The sequence below is a fragment of the Hemibagrus wyckioides genome, linkage group LG16 (genome assembly GCF_019097595.1).
Source record: "Hemibagrus wyckioides isolate EC202008001 linkage group LG16, SWU_Hwy_1.0, whole genome shotgun sequence".
NCBI lineage: Eukaryota > Metazoa > Chordata > Actinopteri > Siluriformes > Bagridae > Hemibagrus > Hemibagrus wyckioides.
In genome coordinates this window covers 20,677,501-20,703,001 of record NC_080725.1, presented here as the reverse complement: position 1 = coordinate 20,703,001, position 25,501 = coordinate 20,677,501, and the positions used below count along the sequence as shown (strand labels likewise).

At 44.9% G+C, this 25,501-nt stretch overlaps 2 protein-coding genes across 4 annotated transcripts in view; both read right to left on the bottom strand.

Moving 5' to 3' along the window:
* Positions 1-5,407: 5,407 nt before the first annotated feature.
* pigo (phosphatidylinositol glycan anchor biosynthesis, class O) lies at positions 5,408-16,781 on the bottom strand. 3 transcript variants are annotated; one of them, XM_058412731.1, is made up of 11 exons: positions 16,555-16,781; positions 14,893-15,380; positions 13,774-13,917; positions 12,732-12,855; positions 11,857-12,016; positions 11,593-11,769; positions 9,526-11,071; positions 9,156-9,359; positions 8,532-8,719; positions 8,122-8,192; positions 5,408-6,921 (listed from the first exon to the last, which is right to left on the bottom strand). In XM_058412731.1, exons 2-11 carry the CDS (start codon positions 15,374-15,376, stop codon positions 6,792-6,794), a joined length of 3,228 nt encoding a protein of 1,075 aa, XP_058268714.1. In that variant the 5' UTR covers positions 15,377-15,380; positions 16,555-16,781; the 3' UTR covers positions 5,408-6,791. The 3 variants fall into 3 exon arrangements, with proteins under 3 accessions (XP_058268714.1, XP_058268716.1, XP_058268715.1); XM_058412733.1 differs by having other exon boundaries at positions 11,593-11,766; XM_058412732.1 differs by having other exon boundaries at positions 14,893-15,377.
* A 1,395-nt stretch (positions 16,782-18,176) lies between these two features.
* stoml2 (stomatin (EPB72)-like 2) overlaps positions 18,177-25,501 on the bottom strand; it is a 15,482-nt gene continuing 8,157 nt past the window's right edge. The window contains exons 9-10 of the mRNA XM_058410972.1: positions 18,729-18,857; positions 18,177-18,494 (exon numbers count right to left, since the gene is read on the bottom strand). Coding sequence (XP_058266955.1) covers positions 18,357-18,494; positions 18,729-18,857 — 267 coding nt within the window. The 3' untranslated portion in view covers positions 18,177-18,356. The remainder of the gene's footprint in view (positions 18,495-18,728; positions 18,858-25,501) is intronic.

Here is a 25,501-nt window from a genome sequence, read left to right as displayed (position 1 = left end):
GAGGTTAATAAAATAAAATAAATTAAAAAAAACACTCATAAACAGTGTCATTATTTTCATGTTTTTCTAGCCCTATTCAGACGGGATTAGTGGAGGACTGTAATTAGTAGTCAGGTATCTCAGGCATGTTAGTCCTGTAGGAATCTGTCATCTCAGTAAGTTTTAGATACCAATATTAAATATTTAATATATCTATTTAATACATCTTTTTTTACATTTAATAAAATTTTTTAAAATAACTTTAGGGTTTACTTTTGACACAAATAGGTCAAAAGGTCATCCACCCAGGATTTCTATTATAGATATCATATAGAAGCTACTACAGTGATCAAACACACCAAAAAATGCTATATCCTACTCAGCTAATTTTCTACACTGATATTGAACATTTAGCTATTTAAGTCACTAGATAATTACTATCTAGGCTAGGCTGTCACTAACATTAGCTGCTTAATATGAATGTAGCTATTTCTATGGATTGTAAATCATTTGGATGACTGCATTACAGTCCATATCTTCTGTTTCGACTCCATTGATCCAGGTCTCTTTGCTTCTCTTCATGGATCCACACAACTGGGTTGGTTAAATGGTTTTCCATGGGAATCGGAAACACTTTAGCATTGGACACATTCACATAAAATCTGTATTTCTGATATTTGAAGATTTACAGAAAAGGCTTGTCATAGTATAAGTATGTTCAAAACATGCTAGCAAAATATAAATGTATTAAATGCACCACAGGATAAAAAGAAATCTATGTAAAATGTAAATATGGCATTGCTATATATGTGAATAAAGAAGTAGGTAAATATTCTTTTTAAGTTTACTTATTCTTACATTTAGATTATGCAGATAGGTTCCCTGTGTGATCATTGATGGGGAAATAATAACCCAATACTCTATCCGTACACTTTGTTCTTGCACCTGATTTTCTCAGAAGAACCACCAGATTCAACATGACCCCAAATCACCTCAATCCATTATGGACAAATCGATCAATGCTGCACACGTTTTGAAATTGGGATCCAAAAAATGAATGCTCCTATTTTCTTATCGGAATGATAAATGAGTTACGAGTCAATTATAACTATGTCACGGCATGCCGTTTTCCACAATACACTTGAGTCTTAGTCTAATGCCTGTGTAATCTGTACCAGGTGATCAATCCACAATCCATTAAAATGTCTTCAGCTCTGCCTAAGGAGTCACAATGGCAGCACTTGGCAGCCTAAACACTTTTATTGGCGGTGTGTGAAAAATGTGTGTTAATTAGAGTGCCAGGAATCTGTAAAGCTCTCAGCGAAATGTTCAGTCAGGTCACAGAGTACAGCATACCATATCTCAGTCCTGATAAGATTATCCTCTTCATTCTCAGAGTTAGTGAAAAAGGGGACTTTTTTGAAAACAGGCTGAGCACTGTTTTGTTCACAGTATGGTGAAAATGGGACACACTTAAATACAGATTAACTGGAAGAAATGGCAGGAATCCAATTGGCAGAGACTCAGGATTTTATGCTCTTTCTTTGTTTTTTCAGTGGATGCCAGCCAGCTTAGAGAAAATCACAGAGGTGCTGCCAGGATCTGCCAGGAAGGAAAGGAGCAACCTGCCAGGTGTACATGTCATCTCCTGTCCAGAGAAACCATATATGCAACTCATATTATCCTGTTACCGCTGAACAACTTGAGCAAACAGTGCATGAAGTCATGTTAACAAATATCACCCATGCATGCTTAAACATTCATAAACATGCTTCACATGACACTGTTATCTATTCACAATTTAAATACAAAAAAAAAACACAACAACTAGCATGAATATCTAACAGATGAGAATCTGTATTTTCTCATTTACAAAATATCTTTCAACTGAGGCATAGTGGCTCCCTGGTTAGCACTTTGCAGAGTTGGGGGTTCAATTCCTGTCTCCGTTCTCAGGGTACTCCATGTTAGTCTCCCCAGTCCTGACATGACATGATTGGCATCTTTAAATTGTCCACAGCATGTGAGTGTATCTGTATGGATTAGTGTCCCCAAGAAGAAGAAGAAGAAGAAGAAGAAGAAGAAGAAGAAGAAGAAGAAGAAGAAGAAGAAGAAGAAGAAGAAGAAGCCCATATTTGTTACATGTACATTAGAGCACAGTAAAATGCTTTTCTTCACATATATCAGTTCATGAAGTTGGGGTCAGAGAGTAATTTAGCCATAATATAGTGTTCCTGTAGGCCTTGCTCAAGGGCCTAGGAACTCTTAAACTTTCCCTAGTAATTTTGCCCATGCTCTAGGAACCCCGATAAGAACCATTGAACTTCCCCTAGTAACCTCCATAAGAATCCCCATCCTTCCCATAGCAACCTTGATAGGAACCCCAGTCTTCCCCTAGGAAAACTACTAAGAACCCCACTAAGAACCCCTGACCTTTCCCTTGGAATCCAGAAAAAAACTCTTAACCATCCCCTAGTAGCTTTGATAGAACTCACAGACCTTCCCCTAGAAACCTGATAAGATAACCTAAACTTCCTCCATAGGAACTCTCGACTGTCCCCTAGCAACCTTGATAGGAACCTGACCTTCCCCTAGGAACTCCGATAAGAACTCTCAAGCTTCCCCTAGTAACTCTGATAGGACCCATTGACCTTCATCTAAGAACCCCTTGAACTTTGCCTTGTAACCTCCATAGAAACCCCTTGATAGCATCCTTGATAGGAACCCTGACCTCTGCTAGGAAGCCCAATAGAAAATCCCTGACCTTCATCTTGGAACCCTTAAAAGAACCTCCAACCTTCCCCTAGTAACCCCAATAGGTTCCAAGGCCTCCCAATGACCCTGTGAAGGATAGCTGGATGAATGGATTCTCAGTCACATCATTTCCAGATGTGGCCTAATAGACAGAATTATACCATACCATGCTATGGAAAAAATCCCAAAATGGCTGCCTATATACCTTACAGCATTCAGAAACTTGGTATTTATGACACTGATATCTTCTGGTATCTTACCCTATCCTTTATCTTTGACACAAAGTCTACTCTAGAGTCATGTATGTTGATATCCTTCCTAGTTTTTTAAATAAATGATGTAATGATGATCTAGGGGATGATCAAATTTTGGGGCGTTTTTTTTTTTTTTTTAATTTTTTATTTTATTTTTTTAATTACTAAACCGTGATTTCCAGTCCTTTGACCTTTTGATACTTCTTTGTTTTCATGATGCTTTTTTTAGGCAGGCTTCATGTTTTTCCAGGAACAGGTTAATTTATACTGAGATCTTGTTACAGTTTAACTACACACAGGCTAATATCATTCATTTATGTGACTTCTGATGGAACCAGAACAGATTCAGCTCAACATAAGGCAAACTGTAAGAGTTGCTTCTCAGTTGCTCAATAACACTATTTACACAATTTAAAAAGGAAATTTTCCACAGTACTGACTCAGTCCATTAATTCTTCCTCATAGAAACAAGACGCCATGGGAAGTTGTCATAGAGCCCTTGAGCAACAACCTTAACCTCAGACAAGCTTATCAATTATGATATGCAATATTCCTGGTAAAGACAAAACTGCCATTAAGGAAATGAGGGCCGCTATTTGCACATCATGTCTGAGATTACAATCTAACCACAGGTATCCTTTCCTCCATTCATTCCAGTCATAGGTTCAGATTCCCCTCTGAAATCCCAGATCTCTGTTATGATCATTTTTTAACCAACTTCCTCATCAAGAAGGGCCGTGGAATGTTATTTACATCGAAAACCTGTTAAATCATTCATTTATTTTGTTAAAGAAACTGCTGGAATATTGATTAAAGCTGGTGGGTTAATAGGATGCAAACATCGATTCATGCTAGTTTTCAGGTAGTTATTGTAATTGACAGCGTTATCATTATCTCCAGTAAGCACTTTATCCTGGTCTGGAGTCTGTTGCTGGGAAAGGTGGCATGCCAGTTCATTATAAACCACTTTGCACTCATTTGTTCATCATTTAGTAAATCCAAACACTTGGATATGTTTGCAGAAACTGGAAGAACCTGGGTATCAGTCTCTCCAGGATTTCACAATTTTTTGCGATTGCAAAAAAATCTGGTATCAACATTATCACACATTCCATTCACATGTTTGGAAAACGGATACAGCTCTCACAAAAAGTCATGACATATGTGGTAGGAGTTAAAAGAAAGAATCCTGTGTTTGCAGGTTTACCGATGCAAGTAGTCTTCATGTGTCACATATACGTTACTGCACAGTTAAATTCTTTCTTCGCATATCCCATCCTTGGAGAGTTGGGGTCAGAGAGCAGGGTCAGCCATGATGCAGGGCCTTGCTCAAGGGCCTAACAGTGGGCGTTTGGTGGTTGTCCGATCAACAACCCAGAATCTAACCACTTGAGCTAATATATTGCCAAAAGTTTTGGGACACCCCTCTAAATCATTGCGTTCAGGTGTTATTTTTCAGTGGTTGGGCTGGGCCCCTTAGTTCCACTGCAAGGAACTCTTAATGCTTCAGCTTCGTACTAAGACATTTAGGACAATTTCATGCTCCCAACTTTGTGGGAACAGTTTGGGGATGACCCCTTCCTGTTCCAACATGACTGCACACCAGTGCACGAAGCAAGGTCCATAAAGACATGGATGAGTGAGTTTGGAGTCCTGACCTCAACCCCATAGAACACCTTTGGGATGAATTAGAGCGGAGACTGCGAGCCAGACCTTCTCGTCCAACATCAGTGTCTGACCTCACAAATGTGCTTCTAGAGGAATGGTCAAAAAAATCCCATAAACACACTCCTAAACCTTGTGGAAAGCCTTCCCAGAAGAGTTGAAGCTGTTATAGTTGCAAAGGACGGGACAACTCCATATTACATTCATGTCCATGTAAAGGCAGACGTCCCAAAACTTGTGGCCATATAGTGTACTCAAAAAAAAGGTCCATGAAATTCTGGAGAAACTGATCTTTTCAGTGAGGAGACAGTAAACTCATATCCGATTTCCTTTCCTTATCTTCGGCTGGGTTTTTTATTTTCATGTCAATTGAAATTTCTAGCATCTGTAGTACCTTTAACGGTCAATCACCATTACAGTTTTGTCTATTTTTTTTTATTTATATATCAAGTTGTGCTCTGGTTTTTATTGTGATCGGGAAATTTAGAGATAAAAGAAATCACTGGTGCATTGTGGGTAACCATATAGTACACTATTCATGGATAACAATAAACTGCACAATATAGTGAAGAAGGGAAGCATTCAAACCAAGATAATGAGAAGATTAATGCTTTTATTATTTTATTTTCTTATCGTCTTGGTCTTGTGCTGTTCTTTATGGACTGCCGTGTTCAAAAGAAAAATAAATCATTAAAAAAAAAAAAAAAAGACGACGCAATTCCAGTCATTTTCAAAGTAGAAATGTTTTTATTTGACTTCTCCCTCATTTATATTTCATTTCATTTCACCCAATTAAGGACAATTTTTTTAAAAAAAGACAAAAGATTTCATTCACATTTCATTCAGAGCGTATAAATCGACCTGCTTCTTTTTCATTAAGACAAAAATACCCCCCCCACACACACACATATATACCACACACACTATGTTATTATGGCTACAATCAACTTAATCTCATGTTTCCCTCAACTGTTCTTATCTCATCATACCAAGTAGAAAAACTAGCTTTGATTTTTTTTTTTTTTAAAAATCCACCAGACAAACACATAAAACTAAAAAAAATGCACATAAATATAAATGTCAATACAAATCAATGAACATTGATACAAACCGAATCGCATGACATTGCTCACTGCAGCAGTAAAGCTAGTGACCCGTGCTGAACATAGACATGGCGGTTTTGGTGATGTTAATAAATAATAGTAATACTATATAAAGTATTGTAAATTATTGACCCTGCCATTCGTATTAATTAGATGGCTATTCTGAAGAGATTAGCTGAGAAACATTAACGTTGATCAAGAGGAAATGATAGCTGCTGATCATATGGTGTTAGTGCTTGATACACAACTCCATCCTGAATATGTTTATTCTGAAATATTGAGCGATCCCGGTGCTAACGAGCCAGTCAGAGCTGCACTTTTCTATAGATTTCTCAGACAAGTCAGCGATTTTGTGTCTCTGATGTCTCAGCATGTGAAAAAGAACTGGAGGAGAAATACTGCATCTCAAATGCTGTTAGTAATGAAGATGCTGGTGCAAATGCCGGAGTCCCAGAATGCAGTTCAGCTGAAACAATAATGAGAACACGATCAAGGACTTTGACGGTGGTATTAGTGCAAAAGCTGAAGCTTTCAAAGCTGATCTGTTTGACAAGGAGGTGAGAAAGCTGGAGGATTAAAGCGCCGCCGCATCGCTCTGTTTAGACAGAGATGAATCGAGGGGCTAAATTCCATCGCAATGCTATCAGCAGGTGGAAAAGTATTCTGGGTAATGTAGGAAGGTGTTAACCAAAGTAAATACAGACCAACTACTTTCATCATAGCAGCATTCAATGTGTGTGTGTGTGTGTGTGTGTTTATAATACAAAAGCCCTTCAGTAAACCAGTCAGTGTACAGCAGTTAAAAAAACAACAATGACAGACTCCTCGGTCTGAGGCAGCAGTGTCTCAGATGGCTCAGGTTACCTCTGTGTTTAAGCAAAATATCAGCAGGAGTCCATTTCTCCAGAGTTCGGAAAGACGTAGGCCATTTTCAGACCTGTTTTCGTCCATTGTGCTGGCAGTCGTGTGCGTCTTGTGTCCTTGGTGACGGATACGGAGAGATGGAGGAATGTTGGTAGGGACAGAGAAGGTGGTACTACCTGGAACTCTCCGGAAGGAGTCTCTGAAATAAGCGAGCCACGGCCGAGTCGACCCTCATGACCAGGGCGACCCCGACAAGCACAAACACGCTGCCCACGATGAACGCGCTGGCCTCGAACATCAGCCTACACACACACACACACACACACACAAAGTAATCTGCTATTAGAAATGGTTCATTTCATTTCATCTCTGCAAAACTGGAACTCTGAGAGCAACAATGTGGTTCTTCTTTCTGAAAATAAAACCTGCAATGAAAGAACTGATAAGAATTAAGCATCCAATTTTTTTATTCTTTTCAGTGACCTGTGTCATAAGAGTCGATTCAGTTAAATGATTTGTTCTGATTTGTTTAATTACAGTATTTATCTATGAATCAGTTCTGAATCGGAGTCATCTGAGTCAGTTCACTCATATTAGTTCACTGATTCGTTCAATTTCACGATTCATCCATCCATTGCATGTATTTGCTCAGTTGCATGAAATGTTTGACTCTTTTTAGTGATTGTCTTCTGAATCAGTTCGGTTAAATAACTCATTCACCGATTCATTCAGTTGCGTGATATATCTATGTATTTTCAATTGCAAGGAGTTTTTAACAATCTGAATCTGAATCATCTGAGCCAGTTCAGCTAAACGATTCATTCAGATTAGTTCACTGATTCATTCACTGAATAACAAAAATCTGTCTATCCACTGCATGCATTAGCTCAAATACGTGGAATTGAAATTCTTTGACTTGTTTTTAGTTATTGAATCATCTAACTCAGTTAATTTAATTGATTTGCTCACTGATTTGTTTATACTTTGCCCAAATGTGCAGCCTGATAATGTAGTCATTTAAGACAGAAGGCATACTTGCGTCACGTTAAAAGTCAGAATGACAGAGCAGCGAATCTCGGTTGTTAGTAAATGATTCACTGATTCATACTCACCCAGTGAATGAGAATGACACAGGAGTGAGTCTTAGTTATGACTGAATAGTTCACTGATTCACACTGTCACACTAAATGTATATGAATAAAAATATAGTGATTTGGTTTGTGTGTTTTAATTGTGCAGTTGAAAATGTGCAGGCAAAATGAAATAAATAAACAGAATAATTAACAGATATGATCCATTCGGTTTAGTGATTCGTTCAAAAAGACCACATTGTTCATGTACAAAACGTCTCGAATATCACTGTACTCAGCACATTTTTGCTGAACACTGCCACCTTGGAAGGTCGATTTAGTGTGTAAGCAGGCATGAAGAGAGAGAGAGAAAGATTGTGTATGTCTGTGTATGTCTGTGTGTGTGTGTGTGTAGTTCAATATGTCACTCACTTGGGTGCAAACACTTTCCACACCATGAGATGTCTCCTGAGAATAGCAGCAGCACAAACCGATGCCAAAACCTGCGCACACACACACACACACACACACACGCACACACACGCACACACACACACACACACACACACACACACACACACACACACACACACACACACACGCACACACACACGCACACACACACACATAAATATATACAAACCGAAAGACAAAACACAAAATCAGGGAGTCAGACATAGAGGCAAAGTTTGTGTTTAACTTTTGATGCAAAAATAAATAAATTCCAGTTAATCCACTTAATCACCGCTCACATCTCTCACACACACACACACACAGAGTAATGAGACTAGGCAACACAAACAAGAAAAAACAAGTGTGTGTGTGTGTGTGTGTGTGTGTACCTGAGCTCCGTTAATAAACAGGTAGCGTGCTGTGAGCTGCAGTAAAGCTGAACTAAACTGTTGAGGGTTTTCTCGCAGCCTCATCTCCATGACAACCTCGTCCCCATCTTCACCTCCACCTGAGCGGCTGGTTCGTGTCCCACGCAGCTCACACACTAACGGCCAGAAGAGCAGCAATGGGCAGCCGACTAAAGATGTGTACACACACACGCACACACACGAGCACACCCACAGAGCAAAACAGATCATGCAAAACTATTGCATATTTATAAGTACACAAATTTGCATTTATATTTATTCTAAATATTAGCCAGAGTTCTGTAATCCAGAATATAGAGTAATAAACAAACTATTCTGTATAATAAGATACATCAGGCTTACATTTCTGGCATTTGGCAGGCACCCTTATCCAGAGCAACTTACATATTTATCTTATCTTATACAACTGAGCAATTAGGGGTTAAGGGCCTTGCTCAAGGGTCCAGCAGTTGCAGATGGGTGGACCTGGGATTTAAACTCACAACCTCCCGATCAGTAGTCCAATGCCTTAACCACTAAGCTACCACTTCCTATTTAACATCAGTGAAAAGCCAAACAAGTTTCATAACAGACAGTTGGAGATACCTGCAAACAGGATCTGTGAGGAGAAGGTGTTGAGGGTGACGAGCGTGGCAGGCAGTACGGTCCCTGTGTGTCCCTGAGGGAAACCCACAAACGCTGCACCCCACTGGATGGACGGGAAGGTGGGCAGGTGACCTGTGGCATGGAAGAACTGCGAGGCAGCCAGAGACCACAGAACCACAGGAGCCCAGGGAACACTGAAGAGACCTGAAGATGAAAGTTGAAGCAGATAATCAGTTTGTTACAAACTTAAAGGAAAGCTTTCTTCTAGTTCTTCTTGTTCACAAAGATATTACTGATGCTACACAGTTCTTCCATTCAATGTTTCTATGTTTAAGTTTGATATCATCTGAAGTAACAAAGGTGATCTTACTGGATTGACTCTGCAGGCTGGAGAGATTGCTGGAGGAAGCATGAAGATGAAGGATAGCTGCAGCCTGCAACAACAGCAGCAGGAAGGACAGTGCCATGCCTTCAGGGTGTAGCAGAAGCATCCCAAGGCCCATCAGTCCACATAGTAAGACCAAGGGTGCAGAGTAGACAGTGCCCAGTCCGTAGGCCTCTACTGCTGGCCGTCCATCAGGATCGGTCCCTTTGGCCCCTTCATCATCAAGTGACTGGCGTATGCGCTGATATAACTGCGGTATAAGATGGTGCAGCTCAGCCTGAGGACTGATACCAGTGCTTGCACGGTACCTTGGTGGAGGCATGACAGAACCCCGAGAGTTCAAAGGCGCTCTTGTCTTTAGAAAGACAGTAAGTGGGTCCAGCCACAGGAGCAGCATCCCAAGGCCTAGGAGACTGAAGGCAAGACGTGGCAGGATCACCTGCGCCAATCTAATCAACTCTGCCAGGTTCCTGAAGGTGTCCTCTGGAGTTGCACTGACTGCCCAGTGAAGTCCCATGCAGATAGAGGCAAGAGGAAGCAAGCAGCGTGCTGTAAACACACATACACCTGTGCAGTTCAGGTTTCCATAGTGACGTAACCAACGATGTAGCAAGAATGCCCAGGCGGAAAGCGATGCCAGGGACAGGACGTAGTGCAAGTTGCGCAAACGACTATCCTGAACCCGTGAGAGTGGCGTCAAGAAGACTGAAGGCTGGCAAGCACCCTGTTCCTCACGGCAACTATGGAACGACAGAGAAAGGTAGAGACACGCCACCAAGATGCCAGTGCAAATAAGCAAAGTGCCACTCTCCCGCCGGACAACTGAGGGAGGCAACGAGGGTGCTAGAAGTCCATGAGGTTTCTGAGTATCGGTAGATGGTGCAGGCACCAGAAGTCCATCCCAGTTGAGCTGAAGTGGAAAATAAAGGCCTAGGCTGAACAATAAGAACGTGACTACGCGCCCCTCAGAGATCACATAGCTGTCCGAGAGCAAGGATGCACAGCGCAGAAGAAGCATGAGCAGTGGCAGAGTTAAAAGGTGCCAGTGAGACAGTCGTCCACGAGGACACACCCTCCGAGCTTGCCACAGGAATAACGCCTCGGCACACAACACAGCAGCTCCCAAACACCACGAGACTTCTGCATATCCCAAAATGAATATTTGGCCCACAGCTACCGCTCCCCCGACCAACAGCCCAGCAAGCACTGGAGTCTTCAACATAGCGCCTTCGAGGACCACAACAGACAGTTCTGAGATAACGTAGCACAAGGTGCACCCAAAACCCAGCACCAGCAGGCCTGCTGCCATCTTCAGAGGGTTGAAGCGAGCCCATGAGGCACGACAGGTCTCTCTAACAGAGTTTAGGTATTCCTGCATGGAGGCTACCAGCTGAGGGGAAGGAGGAGTTCCATCACGTATTGAGCTCAGGTACTGATCGGAGATCTGGGAGAAGAGAGTCCGCAGTTGAGACAAACTGTCTGCTGGAATGTCTTTGGCCATGCTGGAGTAGGTCTCTAAAAACCGATGAACCTGTACATGAGACCAAAAAGTCAGGCATTTAGCCAGAGATACAGTGATCAGGGGAACTAAAATCCATAAAGTTCCTGTTAGTTAATTAAACAACAGCACTGTTGAATTCTTGAATCTGATTGGACAAAGGTGTTAATTATTTAACAACACTCTGTTGTTGATTATTTTCCTATAACAGTACATCACTTAGTGTTTTATTCCTAAGACTTTGTAGGATGTACAATGCAATCTAATCTCTAGTATTTTTATATTTCTGTGTATTTTGTTGCATGTTTTGTTTCCTCAATCAAGGAAACAAAGAAGACATCCATGTTTGAATTTCTTGGCCTGACAATAGGAATATCAGTGTTAATGATGGCGAATAGGAACTCAATCAATATTAACTCACCTTATTTGGTTCTTTAGAATTGCGTTATAATTATTTAATAGGTCCAATCAAGTATCTTATCAGAAAACAATAAAAGCTGTGCAGTCCAGAGTCGATGCTTAGTTTCTACAGTCAGAATTCTCCGGTTTCTCACCTGTTTGACGTTGATCCACAGCGCCTCCCCCTGGCTGAGACCCACAGGTGCATCCAGTGAGCTCGGGAAAAGTTGGAGCATCACCTGACCCACGCTGCTGTAGGGGATGGGAATTCCCAGCAGCAGGGCCAGTGTAGGCACTAAATCAGTCTGAGGCACCACCTCTGGCTCCACCTGCTGATTTCACACAAGGTGTGTGTGAATAAATATCTGAACAAACTCCTCGTCCTGGAAGAAGATCTGAGATCAGCAGAAATCACTCACCTGTGCATCAGGGGCTGGGAACAGAGGTGAGCCACTGTAGAGAAACAGAGCAGCGTCCGTTTCCTTCTGACTTTCTCCTCCGTGATCTCCGGTGTCGGTCATCCCGTGATCTCCCATCACCACTAACAGAGTGTCGTCCTGCAGACGCTTTATCACTGACCTGAGATCAGGAATGTATGAGGTTTAAATACTGATATTATTCCATGGAAGATAACTGCAGTATGCTCTCTTTCTGTCTCTCTGTCTGCCTATATCTCCATCTGTCTGTCTCTCTTTCTTTCTCGCTCTGTCTGTCTGTGTCAGTCTGTCTCCCTCTCTGTCTATATGTATGTCTGTCTGTCCATCTGTCTCTTTTTCGCTTACTCTGTCTGTCTGTCTATCTTTCTCCCTCTTTTCTGTCTCTCTCTGTCTGCCTGTCTCTGTCTGTCTATCTTTCTCCCTCTTTTCTGTCTCTCTCTGTCTGCCTGTCTCTGTCTGTCTATCTTTCTCCCTCTTTTCTGTCTCTCTCTGTCTGCCTGTCTCTGTCTGTCTATCTTTCTCCCTCTTTTCGCCTGTCTCTGTCTGTGTGTCTGTCTCTTGCTCTCTTTCTGTCCATCTCCCTCCCTCTTTTCTATGTCTCTGTCTATCTGCTGCCTCTGTCTCTCCCTCTGATTGTCTGTCTCTGTCTGATTCTCTGTCTATCTTTCTCACTCTGTCTGTCCGTCACTCTCCCTCTTTTGTATGTCTTTGTCAGTCAGTCAGTCTGTCTGTCTCTCACTCTGTCTCTCTCTTTCTAAAGCTGGCATTTTTATTCCTGCAACACTTTGTGCATGATCTGAACTATACCTGAAAACAAAACATTCAGCATTCCTTGCTCTGAGGAAGTGACCACTCACCTGATCACTCCGTCCATCTGAGTGAGCTTCTCCGCCATGGCAGGATGGTCAGGGCCGAAGCGATGGCCGCAGTGATCCACCCCCAGGAAGTGAGCGATCAGAACGTCCCAGTCATCTCCATCCACTGTGAGGATGACAGTACAGTCACACAGGACACTCGCTCAACAACATGCTTTCAGCTACAGAGCTACGCAACCTGAAATCTGCAGTTATATTTCTACCAGTTACAGTTTTCAGGGCTTTAAAGTGATTAATTAAAGTGATTCATTTAAGTGATCTTTTATAATATATAAAATCTATTTCTAATTACTTAACTAATTATTTTTTATTCTATCAATTTCTCTTTCAAAGATCAAAGATCAAAATCTCCTTTTTTTCAAAACTAATTATACATGAATTAAAAGACTGTAAGACCACAAAAAAATTATTTTATAATTATTTAATTTTCAAAATTATTTTGTTTGGTTTACTTTTTACCTAATTATTTAAAAAATATATTTTATTTCACTATTTTTTATTAAACATCATATATCATATAAAATACTGTATATATATATATATATATATATATAAATATATAAATATAAATATATAAAATCTATTTCTAATTAATTATTTTTTATTATTATATATCAATGTTTCTATCTACTTTTTTTAATTAATTATTTTAAATTATTATAAATAAATTAAAAGACCATAAAAAAAATCTGATTTTAGAATGATTTCATTTTCAAAATTATTTAGTTTTCAAAGTTTGATGAGATTTTCTTTTCTCAATTTTTGGCTTCCTCGCTTCCTCCCTGTTTTTTTTTTAAACATTTTTAAAAAAAATATTTTTCAGTATAAATAAAATATCTTAAAGGTGTTGTATAAATCAAACGCAGCGCTATAACGCTGATGTAATTGACAAGTGATAGATTTTTTCTTGATAGAATTCCTCAAATCTTTATACAAATAAAAAAGAGAAACATTCTCAGCGTCCACATGACCTCCATGTTGGTTCTTCTTTCTGAACTTCTGCTCGAACCTCACAGCTACTCACTGATGGGAAAGATGTTCTGGAGGATTCCGTTGTCCACAGTATGCAGATCCTTCACGTTGAAGGAGGGGAAAGGCAGCGAGCGGTGGAACTTTTTGGGGAACAAACTGACCCAGGTGTCATCTCCCATGAAGACAACTCGCTTCCCTGAACAGATAAATAAACAGACCACAGAGAGGGAGAGAGAGAGAGAGAGAGAGAGAGAGATAGATTCGTCATCTGACTTCCAGGAAGTAAAGATCTCAATCATGACTTCTGTTTAATTTGCTCTAACTCTAAACTATTAATAGTTTAAATTGAATTTTATGCAACAAATGCCCCGCCCACTGATGAACGTCATCACTATGGCAACCAGTATCAGAGTGGGAACGTCTACTGATGACTAGAGACTTCATTTCAGAGACTGGAGACTTACAGAGATCTAATCACTGTGTGAGTGAACACAGCTTCAGAGTTAGAGCTTTACCTCTGATCATTTCCCAAAGACTGACACTGGAAACTTCCAGAAATGTTAAATATATAAATCTCATCTCTTTCTTGTCTGTCTCTCGCTCTCTGTCTCTCTCTCGCTCTCTCACTTTGACTGTCTGTCTCTCTCTCACTCTGTCTATCCGTCTGCCTCTCTCACTCTTTTTTTATGTCTTTGTCTGTCTGTATGTCTCGCTCTTTGTTCATCTCTTTCTCTCTGTCTGACTGCCTCGCTCCCTCATTTCTATGTCTTTGTCTGTCTCTATGTCTGAATGTCTGTTGCTGTCTGTCTGTCTCTATCTCTCTCTCCGATTGTCTCTCTGTCTCTCTCTTTTTGACTGTCTGTCTGTCTGTCTATCTTTCTCACTCCGTCTGTTGCTTTTCCTCTTTTCTATGTCTTTGTCAGTCTGTCTGTCTTTGACTCTCTTTGTCCATCTCTTTCTCTTTGCCTGACTCTTGCTCTGACTGTCTATCTTTCTCCCTCTTTTCTATGTCTCTGTCTGTCTGTCTGTCTCTCTCTCTCTGACTGTCTGCTGCTGTCTGTCTGTCTGTCTGTCTATCTTTCTCACTCTGTCTGTCTGTCTTTCTCCCTCTTTTCTATGTCTTTGTCAGTCTCTCTCTCTGTCTCTCTCTGTCTCTCTCTCTCTCTCTCACCTGCCTGACCGAGCTGGTGGATCAGGTTATCTTCCAGCACGGCGCTGGAGGCAAAGTTGTTCCCCACGTCTATGAAGGTGGGCAGAGATCCGGTGGTGAAGCCCTTGATCCTCTGCATGGTGGTGGTGGGCGGATCCGCTCTGAAGGTGTAGAGCCGGGCGTGTGACGGCCGAGACGACGTCGTCTCCCCCAGGACGGGCAGCTTGTTCTCAAACGGTCTGGGGGAAACGTTTCCCGGGTCATAGCGAGCGAACTCGGCTTTCAGAGCATCGACGATGAGGATGACGACCCTGCGCACCCGAGGAGACTCGTGGCAGAAATCTGGCGAGGTCGAGTTTGAGGCAGGAGGCAAAACGTCCTTGCAGCTGCTCGTCCTGTTGACCTCCAGACGAACCAAGAGGAAACCGCCCACAAAGAGGAAAATACCAACATAAAACACACAACAGATCCACAGGAGCAGGGCGAGGACTGGCAGCCTCTTCATTCTGCTAGAGGAAAGAAATGAAGCGTGACAAAGTAAAGTGACGAGTGTTTCTACAAACACAAACACCTCAGGGTCTCCAAGATGCTGTGAAGCTTTTTAAAAATAAATAAATAAATAAAAATAATAATAAAAACAAATTCTTTATCACTTCATATTGTGTTATTTTTAATTTTCTAAATATAATTTTACATTTTTTTATCCTTAAAAAAATTCTGTAGGAATTAATAAAAAAAATAAAATAAAATATTATACTTAATAAAAAATACTAAAAAAAAAAAAAAACTAAAAAATGAGCATTATCTACATGCATACACATAAATACAAATAATTTAATTTCTCACTTTTCAGACTTTCTTTTTTCTTGAAATATGTTTCATAAATAAAATATTAAATAATTTTAAAAAACAGTATTATTATTTAAAAAATAAATGATTTAGTATTAAAAAAATTATATTAAGTTAAAGTTTTCTACAAATAAAATTGTGTTGTAAATTACAATACATTAATGCTGCTGATATTGGAGTATAAAAAAAAATCTCTCTATAATTGACAAAATTAATTTATAATTTTTTTTTAAAAAAAAGCCTTTTTAATTTTTTTTGGAGTAGATTATTAATTAATGAATTAATGAATTAATAATTAAGTTAAAGTTTTCTACAAAAAATGGTAGAAAGATACATTAATGCTGCTGATTTTAGAGTTTTAAAAAAAATCTATTCATAATTGACAAAAAATATTTGTCTTTAAGAATTATTTATTTATTTATTTATTTATTTATTTATTTATTTATGATATTGGGGGGGGATTTTTGTGTAGAAAGTTTGTGAAGATTCAGAGTTCTCAGATTCATTCAGAATGATCAGTTCAACAGGAATAAGGATGATAATTTCTATTGAACTGCAGTAAAGTGATTGGGAAATGATTAATATTTTATATTTTCTAAAGAAACCCGGTCTGTCTGTTAATGTGAACTCTGTGTATAAAAAGCTTTAAATAAGAACATCTTTTATCTCTTTTATCACGATTTTAACACCCAGGAAGCACTCAGTCATCTAAAGAGCCCTGATTTTTACTCCAGAGTCTGAATTAAAACCCAGTAAAGCTGCAGGTATTTCAGATCTGTAGTCTATTTCAGATGTTTATAGTAAACCTCTGGATGTTGCATGCTTTATACTGACCTTGCAAATCTCCTGGTGTTCTTTTCTTCAAGGGAAAATCCACACACAGTGTCCACTCTGAGAAAATGTCCAGTGTAATATTTTTTTAAAATGACCTCCAGTGGCACTCCGATCAGAGACGCATTTTTATTGTTAGGCTCAGATGAGTTTCACTGATCAACGACATTGAGAGTCGTTCTAACGCCGGTACAGTGTGTTGTCTTTCCCACCCGTTTTCAGAAAACCCCGCCTACTGCACTGTGATTGGTTTCTCACCAGGACAGCGCGTCGGACTGGAAGCGAACATAATTATTAGAATAATTATATATATATATATATATATATATATATATATATATATATATATATATATATATATATATAAAAACAAAAATATAAATGATTGTCTGCGGACTTATTCAAAATTTTAAAGTGTATATAAATATTATGCGGGTTAGTGCTGAGAAGTGCTTAATCGTGTTGAATTGTTGCTTTTGTTGTTGATGTATTTTAAAAATATATTAAAAAGCCAAGTAAAATCACGCAAACGCAATTTATTTCTTTATCTGTGTACAAAGTTAAAATTTAAGAAGGGAAACAAGTAACGCGTTCTCTAAAGTGGCCCGAGGTTGCCATGGTGACGTACCAGCCGGCTGCTTTTAATCGTAACACGGACAGTAATACAAATCATCCAATCGCGACGCAGGAGGCGGGATTTGCCGGAATATGGGTGGTATCTTACAAACGCGTTTTCACACTTCCGCAAATACAAACGCACGAGAGCAGCCATTTCCTGGTGCTGGTTTTCAAAATAAAAGTCCGGCGCTAAAGGCCAGCGGCGATAAGCAGGTGTTTTGTGGTTGTGTGTAAAACAGCGGACCCACAACTAAAAACACAGAGATAACTGGTTACAGACCTCCATACTGAGTGTGTAGTGATCATTTAAATTCTTTCCTGGTGGAAAAGATACACTTTTCTTCATTTATTCGTGTTTAAAGGAAGAGAAGTGATTTTTTTTCTTTTTTATTCTGCGTAAAGAAAAAGCCGCTTGCGTTTAATCAACTCGGTTCAGCTAAAGCTAAAGGCTCGAGGCATGAAGCATTGGACGCCATTAAAAACGTCAAGCCTACAAGCTTCATGAAGTTTCACACACTGAAGTTTAATCTTAAAGTCCTCACACACACTCAGAGAGAGAGAGAGACAGGCAGAAAGAGATGGACAAAGAGAGACAGACGACAAAGACATAGAAAAGAGTGTAAGAGTCAGATGGACAGAGAGAGACACAGACAGTGAGACATAGAAAAGAGGGAGATCAACAGTCAGAAAGAGAGAAAGACAGATGGAGAGAAAGAGAGACAGACAGACATTGAAGAAAGAGCAAGAGAGAGAGAGTCTGACTGACAAAAACAGAAGAGTGAGAGACAGACAGTCAGAAAAAGAGAGAGAGAGACTGACTGATGAAGACAGAAAAGAGAGAGAGACAGACAGAGAGAAAGAGATGGACAAAGAGAGAGGCAGAGACGACAAAGAGTCAGATGGACAGAAAAAGAGGGAGAGAGTCAGATGGACAGAAAAAGACATGAAAAAGAGTGAGAGAGACAGATAAACAGACAGACAGAAGAGTGAGAGAGAGTGAGAAACACTGCTTTAATGTGACTTTAATGTCTGAACTTTTACATCGATGAGAACAGAGAAAATCAGGAGGCTCAGAGGAAGCAGATAAAATCCGCCTGTTGTTCAGAGTTGAAGAGAATTGCGGAGAATTCTGTTATAAAAATGAAAGGAAAAGAAAGAAGGAGCAGTTCTAATCAGATCGGTTTATTTTAGTGACTGGGTGAAGACTCCGGTGTTCCCGCTTCAGACACAGCTTTAACCTCCATCTCATCGTCCACAGGTACAGGGGTCACCTCCACCGTCCCCAGGCTCTGTGTCCTGGCTAATGTCCCGTAAATAGCCATGGCCTAAACACCAGAGAGAGGGAGAGAGAGAGAGAGAGAGAAAGAGAGGGGGGGGAGGGGTGTTAAGATTTCAATCCTATCCTATCGTCCAGCAGATTGACCAATCAGACGCTTTTGTCATTAAATCTCTGTTAAGTTGATGGGAAATGAAACTGGCTGGTGGTTGGTTTTGAAAGGTGTGTGTGTGTGTGTGTGTGTGTGTGTGTGTGTGTGTGTGTGTGTGTGTGTGAAGCTGACCTGTGTGACCATGCTGGACACGTCTCCCGTGTTGGACGGCAGGATGACGGTGTTCGACTGTTTGGCCAGGTTCGAGAAAGCCGAGACGTACTGCTCTGCTACGCTGAGGGACGCCGCCGCGTTACCGTTCTGATACACACACACACACACACACATACACACATACACACATACACACACAAACAAACACACACACATACTAGTCAAACACTCAAGATAACTTGATTCTGCACAACACAGCAAAAAATAAAGCTGCATCATGAAGCAGAAACAGATGAAATAATAAAATTAACAATAATAATTTCATATTTTTGGCTCATTTTATACTCACACACACTCACCCTCTCACACACACTCACCCTCTCACACGCACTCACCCTCTCACACGCACCCTCTCACACACACTCACCCTCTCACACACACTCACCCTCTCACACTCACTCACCCTCTCACACGCACCCTCTCACACACACCCTCTCACACACACTCACCCTCTCACACTCACTCACCCTCTCACACTCACTCACCCTCTCACACTCACTCACCCTCTCACACACACTCACCCTCTCACACGCACCCTCTCACACTCACTCACCCTCTCACACGCACCCTCTCACACACACCCTCTCACACTCACGCACCCTCTCACACTCACTCACCCTCTCACACACACTCACCCTCTCACACACACCCTCTCACACACACTCACCCTCTCACACTCACTCACCCTCTCACACGCACCCTCTCACACACACTCACCCTCTCACACACACTCACCCTCTCACACGCACCCTCTCACACACACCCTCTCACACACACTCACCCTCTCACACGCACCCTCTCACACGCACTCACCCTCTCACACGCACCCACCCTCTCACACGCACCCTCTCACACTCACACGCACCCTCTCACACACACTCACCCTCTCACACGCACCCTCTCACACACACTCACCCTCTCACACGCACCCTCTCACACTCACTCACCCTCTCACACGCACCCTCTCACACACACTCACCCTCTCACACGCACCCTCTCACACACACTCACCCTCTCACACGCACCCTCTCACACGCACCCTCTCACACGCACCCTCTCACACGCACCCTCTCACACTCACACGCACCCTCTCACACGCACACTCACCCTCACTCACACGCACCCTCTCACACGCACACTCACCCTCACTCACACGCACCCTCTCACACGCACACTCACCCTCACTCACTCACACGCACCCTCTCACACGCACTCACCCTCTCAGACGCACCCTCTCACACTCGCACGCACCCTCTCACACTCGCACGCACCCTCTCACACTCGCACGCACCCTCTCACACTCGCACGCACCCTCTCACACGCACACTCACCCTCACTCACACGCACCCTCTCACACGCACACTCACCCTCACTCACTCACACGCACCCTCTCACACGCACTCACCCTCTCAGACGCACACTCACCCTCACTCACTCACACGCACCCTCTCACACTCACACGCACCCTCTCACACTCACACGCACCCTCTCACACTCACACGCACCCTCACTCACACGCACCCTCTCACACGCACACTCACCCTCACTCACACGCACCCTCTCACACGCACACTCACCCTCACTCACACGCACCCTCTCACACGCACTCACCCTCTCAGACGCACCCTCTCACACTCACACGCACCCTCTCACACGCACCCTCTCACACTCACACGCACCCTCTCACACGCACCCTCTCACACGCACACGCACCCTCTCACACGCACTCACCCTCTCACACTCACACGCACCCTCTCACACGCACCCTCTCACACTCACACGCACCCTCTCACACGCACCCGCTCACACTCACACGCACCCTCTCACACGCACCCTCTCACACGCACCCTCTCACACGCACCCTCACCCTCACTCACACACGCACACTCACCCTCTCACACGCACCCTCTCACACTCACACGCACCCTCTCACACTCACACGCACCCTCTCACACTCACACGCACCCTCTCACACTCACACGCACCCTCTCACACGCACCCTCTCACACGCACCCTCACCCTCACTCACACACGCACACTCACCCTCTCACACGCACCCTCTCACACTCACACGCACCCTCTCACACTCACACGCACCCTCTCACACTCACACGCACCCTCTCACACGCACCCTCTCACACGCACCCTCTCACACGCACTCACCCTCTCACACTCACACGCACCCTCTCACACGCACCCTCTCACACGCACCCTCTCACACGCACCCTCACCCTCTCACACGCACCCTCTCACACGCACCCTCACTCACACACACACACTCACCCTCTCACACTCACCCTCTCACACGCACACTCACCCTCACTCACACACACACACCCTCTCACACGCACCCTCTCACACGCACCCTCTCACACGCACCCTCTCACACGCACCCTCTCACACGCACCCTCTCACACGCACCCTCTCACACTCACACTCACCCTCTCACACGCACCCTCACCCTCTCACACGCACCCTCACCCTCTCACACGCACCCTCACCCTCTCACACGCACACTCACCCTCTCACACGCACACTCACCCTCTCACACGCAACCTCACTCTCACTCACACACACTCACCCTCTCACACGCACCCTCTCACACGCACCCTCACTCTTACTCACACACACACTCACCCACTCACACGCACCCTCTCACACGCACACGCACCCTCTCACACGCACACGCACCCTCTCACACGCACACTCACCCTCTCACACGCACACGCACCCTCTCACACGCACACGCACCCTCTCACACGCACACGCACCCTCTCACACACACACTCACCCTCTCACACTCACACGCACCCTCTCACACGCATACTCACTCTCACTCACACACACACACTCACCCTCTCACACGCACCCTCTCACACACACACTCACCCTCTCACACGCACCCTCTCACACACACACTCACCCTCTCACACGCACCCTCACCCTCACTCACACACACACACACTCACCCTCTCACACGCACCCTCTCCCTCACTCACACACACACACACTCACCCTCTCACACGCACCCTCTCCCTCACTCACACACACACACACTCACCCTCTCACACGCACCCTCTCCCTCACTCACACACACACACTCACCCTCTCACACGCACCCTCTCCCTCACTCACACACACACACACTCACCCTCTCACACGCACCCTCTCACACGCACCCTCTCACACGCACCCTCTCACACGCACCCTCACCCTCTCACATGCACCCTCTCACCCTCTCACCCTCACACTCACACGCACCCTCTCACACGCACACGCACCCTCTCACACGCACCCTCTCACACGCACCCTCTCCCTCAGTCACACACACACGCACCCTCTCACACTCACCCTCTCACACTCACCCTCTCACACTCACCCTCTCACACTCACCCTCTCACACTCACCCTCACTCACACACACACACTCACCCTCTCACACGCACCCTCACTCACACACACACACCCTCTCACACGCACCCTCTCACATGCACCCTCACCCTCTCACATGCACCCTCTCACACGCACCCTCACCCACACACACACACACACACACTCACCCTCTCACACGCACCCTCACCCTCTCACACGCACCCTCTCACACGCACCCTCACCCTCTCACACGCACCCTCTCACACGCACCCTCACCCTCTCACACGCACCCTCACTCACACACACACACACACACACATGCACCCTCTCACATGCACCCTCTCACACGCACCCTCTCACACGCACCCTCACCCTCTCACACGCACCCTCTCACACGCACCCTCTCACACGCACCCTCACCCTCTCACACGCACCCTCACTCACACACACACACACTCACCCTCTCACACGCACCCTCTCACACGCACCCTCTCACACGCACCCTCTCACACGCACCCTCACCCTCTCACACGCACCCTCACCCTCACCCTCTCACACACACACTCACCCTCTCACACGCACCCTCTCACGCTCATTCACCCTCACTCTCTCTCACACACTCTCTCACACGCTCACTCACCCTCACTCTCACTCACACTCACCCTCTCACACGCACCCTCTCACACGCTCACTCACTCACACACACTCACCCTCACACTCACCCTCACTCACACACACACACTCACTCACCCTCTCACACGCTCACTCACTCACACACACTCACCCTCACCCACACACTCACACACACACACTCACTCACCCTCTCACACGCACCCTCTCACACGCTCACTCACCCTCACTCACACACACACTCACACACACTCACCCTCTCACACGCACCCTCTCACACGCTCACTCACACACACACAATCACCCGCAATCACACACACACTCACCCTCACTCACACACACACTCACCCTCTCACGCTCACTCACCCTCACTCTCACTCACACACTCTCTCACTCACACGCACCCTCTCACACACACACTCACCCTCACTCACACACTCACCCACTCACACGCACCCTCTCACACGCTCACTCACCCTCACTCACACACACACTCACCCTCACACACACTCACCCTCTCACACGCACCCTCTCACGCTCACTCACCCTCACTCACACACACACTCACCCTCACACACACGCACCCTCTCACGCTCACTCACCCTCACGCACCCTCTCACCCTCACGCACCCTCTCACCCTCACGCACCCTCTCACCCTCACTCACCCTCTCACCCTCACTCACACACTCTCTCACTCACACACTCTCTCACTCACACACTCTCTCACTCACACACTCTCTCACTCACACACTCTCTCACTCACACACTCTCTCACTCACACACTCTCTCACCCTCACTCACACACACACTCACCCTCACTCACACACACACTCACCCTCACTCACACACACACACTCTCTCACCCTCACTCACACACACACACACACCCTCTCACACGCTCACTCACCCTCACTCACACTCACCCTCTCACACGCTCACTCACCCTCACTCACACACACACACACACACTCACCCTCTCACACGCACCCTCTCACACACTCACTCACCCTCACTCACACTCACCCTCACCCTCTCACACGCTCACTCACCCTCACTCACACACACACTCACCCTCTCACGCTCACTCACCCTCTCACGCTCACTCACCCTCACCCTCACTCACCCTCACCCTCTCTCACCCTCACCCTCTCTCACCCTCACTCTCTCTCACCCTCACTCTCTCTCACCCTCACTCTCTCTCACCCTCACTCTCTCTCACCCACACGCTCTCTCACCCACACGCTCTCTCACCCACACGCTCTCTCACCCACACGCTCTCTCACTCACACGCTCTCTCACTCACACACTCACTCACTCACACGCTCACTCACTCACACGCTCACTCACTCACACACGCTCACTCACCCTCACTCACACACACACACACTCACCCTCACTCACACACACCCTCTCACACACTCACCCTCACTCACACACACCCTCTCACACACTCACCCTCTCACACGCACCCTCTCACGCTCACTCACCCTCACTCACTCACGCACCCTCTCACCCTCACGCACCCTCTCACCCTCACGCACCCTCTCACCCTCACACACTCTCTCACTCACACACTCTCTCACTCACACACTCTCTCACTCACACACTCTCTCACTCACACACTCTCTCACTCACACACTCTCTCACTCACACACTCTCTCACTCACACACTCTCTCACCCTCACTCACACACACTCTCTCACCCTCACTCACACACACTCTCTCACCCTCACTCACACACACACACTCACCCTCTCACACTCACTCACCCTCACTCACACTCACCCTCTCACACGCTCACTCACCCTCACTCACACACACTCACCCTCACTCACACTCACCCTCTCACACGCTCACTCACCCTCACTCACACACACACACACTCACCCTCACTCACACACACACACACTCACCCTCACCCTCTCACACGCACCCTCTCACACACTCACCCTCACCCTCTCACACGCACACACACTCACCCTCACTCACACACACACACACACACACACACTCACCCTCACTCACACACACCCTCACTCACACCCACACCCTCACTCACACCCACACCCTCACTCACACACACACACACTCACCCTCACACACACACACACTCACCCTCACACACACACACACTCACCCTCACACACCCTCTCACACACACACACACACACCCTCTCACACGCTCACCTCACCCTCACTCACACACACACACTCACCCTCACTCACACACACACACTCACCCTCACTCACACACACACACACACACACTCACCCTCACTCACACACACACTCACCCTCACTCACACACACACTCACCCTCTCACATGCTCACCTCACCCTCTCTCACACGCTCACCTCACCCTCACTCACATGCTCACCTCACCCTCACTCACACACACACACACACACCCTCACTCACACACACACACACACCCTCACTCACACACACACGCACGCACCCTCACTCACACACACACGCACCCTCACTCACACACACACACACCCTCTCACACGCTCACCTCACCCTCACTCACACACACACACTCACCCTCACTCACACACACACACTCACCCTCACTCACACACACCCTCACTCACACACACACGCACCCTCCCTCACACACACACGCACCCTCCCTCACTCACACACACACACACACCCTCCCTCACTCACACACACCCACACTCACCCTCACACACCCACACTCACCCTCACTCACACACACCCA